This window comes from Humulus lupulus, chromosome 6, assembly GCF_963169125.1.
Source record: "Humulus lupulus chromosome 6, drHumLupu1.1, whole genome shotgun sequence".
Lineage (NCBI taxonomy): Eukaryota > Viridiplantae > Streptophyta > Magnoliopsida > Rosales > Cannabaceae > Humulus > Humulus lupulus.
This window is the reverse complement of record NC_084798.1, coordinates 26378859-26390134: the sequence shown is the minus strand read 5'-3', so window position 1 is coordinate 26390134 and position 11276 is coordinate 26378859. Positions and strand designations below refer to the sequence as shown.

At 34.5% G+C, this 11276-nt stretch overlaps 1 protein-coding gene across 1 annotated transcript; it reads right to left on the bottom strand.

Annotated features, from left to right (window-relative positions):
• Positions 1 to 1483: 1483 nt before the first annotated feature.
• On the bottom strand, positions 1484 to 6120 carry LOC133784878 (uncharacterized mitochondrial protein AtMg00860-like). Its single transcript, XM_062224149.1, has 2 exons — positions 5949 to 6120; positions 1484 to 1875 (listed from the first exon to the last, which is right to left on the bottom strand). The coding sequence occupies exons 1-2, from the start codon at positions 6118 to 6120 to the stop codon at positions 1484 to 1486; spliced, it is 564 nt and encodes a 187-aa protein (XP_062080133.1).
• Between the last annotated feature and the right edge of the window lie 5156 nt (positions 6121 to 11276).

The following is an 11276-nucleotide window of genomic DNA, read 5'->3' as shown; positions in this document are numbered from 1 at the left end:
GTCCAATATCTCAAAAGGACCTATAAACCTCGGGCTTAACTTTCCTTTCTTTCTGAAAAGCATAATCCCTTTCATCGGAGAAATTTTGAGAAAGACTTGGTCGCCTACTGAAAACTCAACATTTCGTCTCTTCGTGTCGGCATAGCTTTTCTGGCGACTTTGAGTGGCAACCGTTCGTTGTCTTATCTTTTCTACTGCCTCTGTTGCTTCTCTTACAGCCTCGGGTCCTAAGTATCGTCTTTCACCCACATCATCCCAATGAAGTGGTGATCGGCACTTCCATCCATATAGAATCTCATAAGGTGTCATGCATATCGTCACTTGATAACTATTGTTGTAAGAGAATTCTATTAATGGAAGATACGCTCTCTGTTGCTTCATGGTCCTGAGAAGTCCAAAGCACACGCTCTCAGCATATCTTCTAATATTTGTATGGTGCGTTCTGACTGACCATCGGTTTGAGGGTGAAATGCCAAACTTAGTTTTAACTTAGTGCCCATTGCACGATGTAAACCTTCCCAGAACTTTGATGTGAAAACCGATCCTCTATTAGAGACTATCGTCTTTGGAACTCCATGTAGTCTTACTATCTCCGCCACGTAAAGCTCTGCGTACTGCTCAGCATTATAAATTGTTCTTTCTGGTAAGAAGTGAGCAGATTTTGTGAGTCTATCTACTATCACCCAAACAGAGTCATGCTGCTTGGTGGTCCTTGGTAATCCCATCACGAAGTCCATCGCTATATCTTCTGATTTCCATTCGGGAATCTCTAATGGTTGCAAAGTTCCAGCGGGTCTTTGATGTTCGACTTTAACTTGTTGACGTGTAAGGCATTTCGCTACAAATTATGCTATGTCTTTCTTCATCCCCAGCCACCAATACATTGTATTGACATCGTTATACATCTTGGTCGATCCCGGGTGAAGTGAATACGGAGTAGTGTGCGCTTCCTTCATAATACTTTCTCTTAATCCTCCACTTTTTGCACACATACTCGATTTCTATATCGTAGCATGCCTTCTTTTTTCAAGGAGAAATCAGCATTCTCTAAACTTTGTAATGCTACCTTCATCTTAAGAAGAAACTCGTCCTCTTGTTGTTTCTCCTTTATTTCCTCCATTATAGTTGACTTGATTGTGAGGTCAGCTAGTTGTCCAGTTATTAGCTCAATTCCAGACCTCTTAATATCATCTTGTAAGTGTTGAGCTATCCCCTTAAGTGTTGACAAGTTTCCGTAACTCCGCCTACTAAGTGTGTCTGCCACGACGTTAGCCTTTCCCGGATGATGTAAGATCTCACAATCATAGTCCTTTACTAACTCCAGCCACCTTCGTTGCCTCATATTAAGCTCCTTCTGCATAAAGAAGTACTTTAGACTTTTGTGATCTGTATAGATTTCGCATTTTTCTCCGTACAGATAGTGCCTCCAAATATTTAGAGCGAAAACCACCACTGCTAATTCTAAGTCATGAGTCGGATACTGCTATTCATACTCCTTAAGCTGTCTTGAGGCATAGGCGACCACTCTTTCGTCTTGCATCAAAACGCATCCAAGTCCCTGCTCTGACGCATCACAATACACTACAAACTTGCCCTTATCGTTTGGAACGCACAGAACTGGGGCTGTTATGAGCTTATCCTTTAATGTCTTGAAGCTTTCTTCGCATTTCTCCGTCCATTCGAATTTCTGTTGCTTCCTCGTCAAATTTTTTAAGGGTGTAGTTATTCTGGAGAATCCTTCAGCATATCGTCTATAGTATCCTGCCAATCCCAGAAAACTTCTCACCTCTGTTGCATTCATAGGTTTGGGCCAGTCCTTCACTGCTTTGATCTTGGCTGGATCTACTTCCACGTCATATTTAGACACAATTGGTCCTACAAATTCCACCTACTCTAACCAGAATTCGCATTTCTTAAACTTAGCGTATAATTGATGACCTTTGAGTCGTCCCAACGTTAGTCGCAGGTGCTCTTCATGCTCGACTTTCATTTTTGAGTAGATTAATATGTTGTCTATAAACACCACAAAAAACTTATCCAGGTAGTCCTTAAATACATGGTTCATAAGATCCACGAACTCTGTTGGTGTGTTTGTTAAGCCAAAAGACATTACCAGAAACTTGTAGTGTCCATATCTAGTCCGTAAAGCCGTCTTTGGGATATCTTCTTTTCGTACTCTTAGCTAACGATACCCCAACCTCAAATCTATCTTCAGGAATACTGTAGATCCTTGCAGTTGATCAAAAAGATCGTCTATTCGAGGTAAAGGGTGTTTGTTCTTGATCGTCACTTTATTAAGTTCTCGATAGTCGATGCACATCCTCATACTCCTGTCCTTCTTTTTGACAAAAAGCACTGGTGCTCCCTAAGGCGAATAGCTCGGTCGGATGAAACCCTTGTCTAAAAGCTCCTATAGTTGTATCTTTACCTCCTTTAGGTCAGTAGGCACCATTCTATAGGGAGCTTTCGAGATTGGTTCCGTCTCAGGTGCCAATTCTATTTCAAACTCGACGAGTTTGAGAAACTTCTCCTTTGAAAATGAACTACTCTCCGCCTTCTGGTTGAAAGTTGACTGTCTTACCCTTACAGTCTATTGTTGCCCCATGTTTTGCTAACCAATCCATGCCTAAAATTACATCATAATCCTTAAGGTCTAACTCAATCAAATCTACTGGTAATTATTTTCCTTCGATTCTAACTACAATGTTACGCACCCCCTACTAGACAGCATTCTTTCCCCCAACAGTAACTCCGTGACAAACTAGCAATAAAAATGGTGAGTATTTCTAAAGGAAAGAGATGAAAGGAATAGAACTAAACCACCAAGAGGAAACTTATTGAAATGACAACTTAAGTTCAAAGAACTTAAAAACCTAACCACAAAACCATAACAAAAATTAGAACATAAATGAAAACTAAAGAAACTAAGGAATCAAACAGAATTGAACTTAAGAATAAGGGTACCTCAATTGACCTTATGGATTGGTCTAACTCTAATACTGAAACACTCTAATCTTCACTTCCCAAGTGTTTGATAAAGCTTAAGAATGGCAAAGATTTTTCCCAACCCAAGTGTTTATCGCTCTTAAGGTCTCACTAGCACCTTGGAGTCTGATCACAGCTGAAGAGTGAATGGAAGGGCTGGGTTCTAAGTCCTATTTATAGAGTTCTAGGAATAAAGATCTTCTTTTTGGCTTTGAATAAAAATAATGAATTTAATTGCAAATATTTGAATATTCTTCAGTTAAAGGCTTAGGACTCGGTCAAATCGTTCAAAGGTAGGTCCAAGGAGTCAAAGCTTGTTTTAAAAATTAAAAATAAAAATAAAAAAAATAGAATCCTAACTTATAACTTCCTAAATCTCGTAACTCTAAACTCACCTGTAGTAAAATCAACATAACGGGAGTAGGACTCCAATTTAGATCATCTTTATACCGTTAGAAAGCTAATTTAATTATCTACAACTTTCTAGAAATACTATTTTTCGAAATTCATAATATAACTGGGTAAAAAATAAGTCGGAAGTTACAGTACCCTAAAGTTACAGGAAAATCTATTTAATTATCTAAATAATAACCTAATCCAAAAATTTCTTAACTAACCATAAAATAACAAACTCTAATTCCCTAATAATCATGCTTATGATAAGTGTCATATTCTTTTTGGCTCTATCTAAACCTTAGGTTATAATAAATAATACACCTAGGACTAGCAATATTAATCAAACCTTATGTTATAATTAATATTCTTAAACTATAGGTTAAACTTACAAAATTCATAACTATTGCTATGAGTTTCCAACTAAGTCCCGGTTTGAACCAAAATCCACGGAATCTAAAATACTACAACTACTACTATCTAGCTAACTAAGTAAAATTCCGGAACGCTACATCAGTGCACTGGATTTACACTGACTTGCTAATCTACGATATGATCTACTTACACATCACAGTGTTATGTTCTTTCCTGAACATTAGCAAAGTAGATAAGATCGAATGTATTTGTTACATTGGACTGGACCGATATTGACAGAAGATAAGATAAGTAAACATACCATTATTATTTATTCTAGTCATATCATATAGTTGACCATAGGTCAATTCAATCTCAATTCTGAGTGGTTAGTATTCTAATTGATTGTATTATTTTAGTTCATTGACTTGTTCGTTACCAGCTTACCCTACAGACTAGCCATACTTACATCTTGGGAACTCGGTAGTATAATTGAGTGGGAGTGTTAATCATAGATATGAACATCTATAGCTTTTGATGAGGAAGTGAAACAATGGTTTCCTTTTAGTTTGGTTCAAGGTGCTAAATGATAGATATCTCATTTCAGTAATTAATATTAAGTTTACTAAAATATCATTTACAAGGAACTAAGTGTTTTAAGGATAAAATACAATGAGGGGTAAAACGGTATTTTAGTCCCATCTCATTATAGATTGTCTATAGAGGATTGAGTGACAATTATGGTTGTAACAATGGATAATTAATAGTGTATCTATATTTGTTATAGAGCGTTCTATGAAATCAAGAGTGCAATTCCGAGTCTTTAGTGGAGTCACGAGGAATTAATAAGTTGGTAAATTTATTTGTTAGATTTATGATAACATATTGGAGCTTGATTTCATAGGCCCATGGTCCCCATTGTACCTTGGATAAAATCATCTAGATAGTATCAATTTATTGATTTATTTATCAATTAGAATTATCAAAGTTGACCAGGTCAATTTTGGATAGTTTCACAGAGTTGTGTAATTTAGAGAAGAAAAGAGAAATTATGGCTGATTTATTAATTAAGATAAATTGGTATCTAAATTAATAAATAAGTTTAAATCAACGTTCAAATTATAAATAATTAATTTGATAAAAGATTTAAATAATTATTTAATTAATTAAATCAATGGAAAATAATACAGACCTTAATTTTAAGTCCAATGGACTTATAATCAAATGAGAAATTTCATGGGCCTAAAGTCCATGATAATTTCGACCTAGGGCTTCAAATTGGCTATTATTTTATTGATTTTTTAATTAAATTAAATGGCCTAATTGAGTCTATAAAAGGAGTGCTTCAAGAGAAGTCAAAACACAAGTTCATAAATTCAGAAGTCAGATTTTCTGATAGGTTTTAGATTCTCTCTAAACACAAGTCATTTTCTAAGCCTCTTAGTTATTTTTTCTTCTTCTCTCTGTATCTGTCTCATGTGTTGAGAATTTCCCACTATAGTCTAGGTGATTCAAAGCATACTTTGAAAGACTGTGAAGACAATAGAAGATCGGTTTAGTTTCTTGATAATACTCTGCGACAGAAATGATACAAGGGTTAGAGAAACTGAAGGAATGACTCATCCATTTCGCTGTGTATATTGTAAGTATTCTTATCATTGTTTCTCTTTGAATTCAATTTTAGAAACATGTTCTAGGTTATCTCATATTAATGTGTTTAATATTAGATTTACATGAAAATAAATAAAGATCATGTATAAGTTTTCCTAACAGAAATTACATTCCATACAACGAAATAGGAATGATCGAGTCAACTGAATTTCAAATGTAGCATGATTTACCAACTCCTTATAAGATTTTTGACAAGCATTACATTTGATATCGTCAAAAGATCCTCCTTCCACAAGACAAAGCAAATGATCATGACTTCGACATTTTACAATTGTATCAAGAAATGTACATTCGTTACCAATCTTAAAGGTACACCCAATTTCACGACAACTAAAAATGAGTCTGCAATCTTTTTTTACAACAAAGATCACAAGATTGAGGCTTACTGATTTGAAGAGTAAGAGGTTTGTGTGAATGAAAAGGGTGTTGGATTTTCCGAAGTAGTTTATCTACACACGACATATGACAAAAATTTGGACATGCAAGTGTTGTCCAAGAGTATGCTGGATAGGACCAAAGTGATTGACATGCTATGCATTTCTTACCTAGATTAATATTTTCATCACTACCATCTCCAAGCTCGACTACAAGTGCCATTGGATGTTGATGGCGTGAAAATTGAATGAAGTCGTCGTCGTCATCTTCATGTTTACCTTCACCAGTAGTGTAGCTGCTTATTATTGTGGGTTTTGGAATCGAACCACATTTTGCATGCATGTAGAAAGCACCCTCGTGGCAAGTGTAAGTATATTCTTCTTCTGTAAATGATTTGTCACAGTAAAAGCAATGAATAAAACTCTTGAATGGTGATATAAGGAGGTTGAGAGGGTGTAGATGCAATGAGTTGTTGATATGCTCTGGGAACTCCACACATATTTTGTGGATTACATAAAAACATTGGTTGCAATCGAAAAATATTTATGATGCAATGATTAAATGATTGCATAGTGTGCAACTAAATGTAATTGAGGTGCAAAATTCATGTAGGCTATGCTCATGACTAAAATGTTCAATAGCGCTCTCAATCAATTCTCACACAATTTGACTACTAGTTCAGACAAAAGAATCAAAACATGTAAAATCATATGAAGCTAGCTATACCATTATATAGTGCTACTTTATCGACAACTTTTATAATATGAAATTCTTTTCATGCAAGATTATCCAAAAAAAATAAAGTCGTCAAATTATTTAATACAACTTTTTACTGTATTGGTAACAAATATTTTGAGAACAATTATAATAGATTGATATATGATTAATATTTGCCGATTGATATAACAATGTTCTGTATTTTTCTTGTTTGTAATTCTCTCAATCTATTATTAAAGAATTTATACTAATAGTCCTTAGGAAAATTTTCTATATATTCAAAAATTAAAAATTTGTAATATATATAAATATTGCTTATATTTATTATTTTTATAAAAGTGGGATAACAAATAAAGTAATATACATTCTTTTTCTTTATCCTTTATCTCTATTTCTACTTTATTCTGAACTTCATTAGAGAATATTTGAATATTTTAAAATTTTCCCAATAAAATCAATAGTAGTAAAACCTTATTCTATATATATTTTTGTAAATTTTTGTCTCTCTTTAGAATATTCTTATTCTTATTGGCTTAGTTAAAATGAAAATTGTTTGCCAATTTCATAAGCAACCATAGGTTCCAATTCTTTTCTTGTTTCTTTTGACTTTATACGTAATATTTTTTTTATTATTATTTCTTATTTGACACACAAAAGTAATTCATGGAAAGTTATAAAGAGAAAATATCCAATGTGACTCATTCTTATATTGTTCTTTTTTACTTCTCAATGACTTAGAAAACTATATTTTTCATCTATTTATTAAACATAAAAGATAGAATACATTCTTTTTCTTATTAGGTTCATAAATACAATACAAATTGTTTACCCATCTCATAAGCACTTTATAAGTTTCATTCTTTTTATTTTTTGTTTCTTTTTGGCATAATTAAGTAATATGGTTCTTTTTTAATTACTTTCTTATTTGAGTAAATAGTTATTGTGGTCCCCAAACTTCATCAATTGTATCACTTAGGTCCACAACCTTTATATTTTTGTTATATATTAATTATTTTATCATTTTTTAATAAAAAAAATTACATACTTTAAATTTTAGAAGTATGGAATTTATTAAAAGTATTTCAATCTATAACATCATTTTTTTCTTACTTCCCACATATTTAAACTCTTCATAAATTGAATATCAAAAGCGAATAGTATTTATCTACTCGAATATATATTTGACTAGTTCATATAATAGAAGCAAAACATGCCAAATCACATTAATGACCATACCACTATATATATAGTACCATTTAATTAGTACACATAACTTTTATTTGAAATGAAATGTGTTACCTCTAAGATTTTATAAAACAAAATAATAAAATATCATTATATTAATATTCATGTGAATACTTTTTTTTTTTTTACATATATATATAACATTAATATCAATTGAAGATAGTTATACATTTTTTTTATTATTTGGCTACAAATCAAGAAAATTACAATTATAGCGTACCAAAATTTAATTTTTCTAATATTGGTGATATTATTGTATATAACTCAAATATTAGATGCGTTTAGAGAAATATTCCTATTAAATAGTATAATTTTATTGTTTAATAGTTTAGGAGGAGATTGGTGTTATTTTATAAATATAATTTTTTTTTTTTGGAATAATTAAGGTTTGTTTCTAAAATACACCCATAAGGTGTTTATTCCTTTTTAAATAAACATCTCATATATTTTTAAAATTTATTTTCACACACCTTATAGATTATTATTACTACAAAATTACCATGGATTATTTCTTAAAAAGAAATTCTATCTATAATATAATATACAACTAAAGACACTCTTAATTAAAAATAATAATTTTTTGATGATAGAAAGTCCGAATCATAATTTTTAATTTTATATTTTCAATTCAAAATAAAATTAATATGCAAAACGCAATTTTTGTTGAGAATTTTTAAAACAAATAAGCCACACATATGTATAATTATAATTTTTTTAAAATACAATATACACATTAATACAATAATTGAATAATTCTATCTATAACAATTTAGTTATCAATTTTTTTTCCTGATATCTAAATATAGTAGTGTTGACGTCGCTTTTCATCAACTTAAATAGTAGAGCAATTAAACAAATGAAAACTGGAGCAAATGAATAAAGAGGAAGACAAGAAGATTTTTACGTGGTTCAACAGTTAACTCTGCCTAGTCCACGAGTCTGTGTTATTAAGACTTGGGAGTTTTCTGAAAACTTTTCAGAGAAAAGTTGCCCAGAGTTTTCTCTCAAGAAATCAGAATCCGGTCCTATACAAATGGTGATTCCTTCTCTATTTATAGAGAAGGTTGCAGAATTCATTCCCACATATTTCGGGAAGATATTCTGTAAATCAATTGAAATAATGATATTAAATGCATTATCTCCTATATACTCGGAAACGTCCCATGAAGATTGGGAACGGATAACAGATTAAATGGTATCCCTTAAATATTTGGATTTTACAACAACCAACATGTTCACACGTAATGGGTTATTCCAGATGATTCATCAAATCTTTCGAGATCAGCAATTGGCATTGAGTCTGTCGAGACCATGAGTCAACTACGAGCTTGCCACCTAACCTGTGCTATAATCGGGACAAATAGATGCTGACGAGGCTAGAACATCCGAGCTTGCACTTCCCAAGCTCGAGCTATCTTGCTTGAAGGCAATCGGCGAAAAAAATACTTAAGTGTTAAGCCACTACGAGCTCAGAGAATACTCGAGGCTACACATCCTCAAGATTGTTGTTTGCCTCAAAAAGGTTTAATGGTTGGACCATATGATAACTGCATGTATTTTCGAGCTCACACCTGACGAGCCTAGTTTTCGGGGTCATAATTTCTCATCTCGAAATTTGGGTGTAACATTTTCCCCCTCAAAAGTTATCAGTTCGAATCCCATGAGAAAGAAACTTTTGAACTGCCCTTCTTGGAAACTATACCATCAACTGTACTCGAGTGTAAACATGCATCGGCCAGGTATTGGATGGTTAGAGTACTTGAGTGCCTTTTACATCACACGCACGTCCATCTGCCTGCCAACTTTATGGCGCCACTTTCTCATTTGTCCCTGGCCATTTGATCAGATATCAAAATTGGCCAAGGGTCCAGATCGTTTCGTCGTTTGTTATCCTTTGGGGACTATAAATACACCATCATCTTCCTCATTTCAATTTTATGTTTCGAGTTTTCTGAGAAAAGAAAAGAACAAGGAAAACCAAAACTCAAAAACTTCGATCCTTACATGTTTTCCAAGCCGAGGAAGTGAAATACTGCTGGTCTGTTTGACTCCGTGAAGTCGTTCTTGCAACCTCTCCTTTGGTCTTCGATTTCTTTGTATCCACCATCTACATTGTGTAAGTATCTGCTCTTGACCCCTTATATCCGTGTTTATACTTTGTTTTTTCCATGCATGTTTTATGTTGTTGCAGTTAGGCACATTTACTTGTATTGCACTAGAATGCATTGGTCAATACCGTGTAATTTTTAGGCTCTTCTGTTGTTGTGGATTTTTCAAACCCAGAATTTGCATGAACGATGCAAATTCGGCTCTTTTACTAGGTTATCTTAATTTTGAGTATCATATCATGTAGACCAAGAAACTGGGTATAGGATTAGGGTTTTCGAATTGCACGTTTCCCAAAAATATCACTTTTTGAGTAACCGTCTTTTTTCCCTAACAATCCAGGATTCTCCAAAATAAAGCCACCTTTCCCTCTTTATGTGGAATACACGCTCCAATCATGATCTCGTTCTTTTTATCGAGATCGCTCCATAGCCTCGATCATTCGAGCTTAGGCCATCTTGATTTTCATTCTTAATCTTTTGTTCATCTGGCCCTCACCCTTTTGTTCTCTTGCTAGATGCCGCAGAACTCGGAAGAGCGGTGGGGGTCAAAATTTGCAATTCCTTACTCACCGGCAACTCTGAGCCTGGAGTCACCTTTTACTCAGAACCAGCGCTTGATACGGGAGAACGAACTTAAGTGCGAGCAAGAAGACACCCGAGCTCATTTTCGACGCCAAATTGACGAGGTTGAGGAGAGAAAAAGGAAAAAAATCAGGGTCGGAATCTATCCAGACCCGGACCCCGAGCCCAGACCGATCCCTCTCGACCCTACTCTTAAAGTGACGGTCGCATTCAAACCGGGCGAGCTCAAATTTTCACTAATGGAAGATCTATCAAATACCCCATCTACCTCACAACCAACCACCATTCCCACCTCGAGGGGAGAATTTTTCGAGGCCGAGCATTATTGGAGCTCGATCTCTTCACTAGGGCAGATCTCTGATATCTTGGCCCTTCATGAAATTGGACTATCAAGCTCGCTGAGGTGTCGGGCTCCAACCTCCCATGAACGAAGCTGTCGCACCCTGGGAGATGGTAATCCTGACAGTAAGGTAAAATATGCAGCTTGGAGCCAAGAACATAAGAGGGCAGGGGCCTTATTGCCCTTGAAGTCCTTTTTTAAGGACTTTTTAGATTTTGTTGGGCTCGCTCCCTTCCAACTCAACACCAACTCATACAGGTTTTTTTCAGCCCTGAGGTTGGTTTACCACGAGCTAAAGTGGGAAGGACCTTCGCCAGAAGAGATCTTGTATCTCTTTTGTTTAAAAAGAAACCCCTCCCGGGCTCGGGGAGGAGATGGCTTCTATTATCTCTCGAGCTATCCCCGGGAGAAGAAAATCTTTGAAGACCTGCCAAACCATCCCCCCAACTTTAAACTCGCGTTCTTCTGGACGGACAACCTGGCTTCCTCTAGATATCATTCGTTCA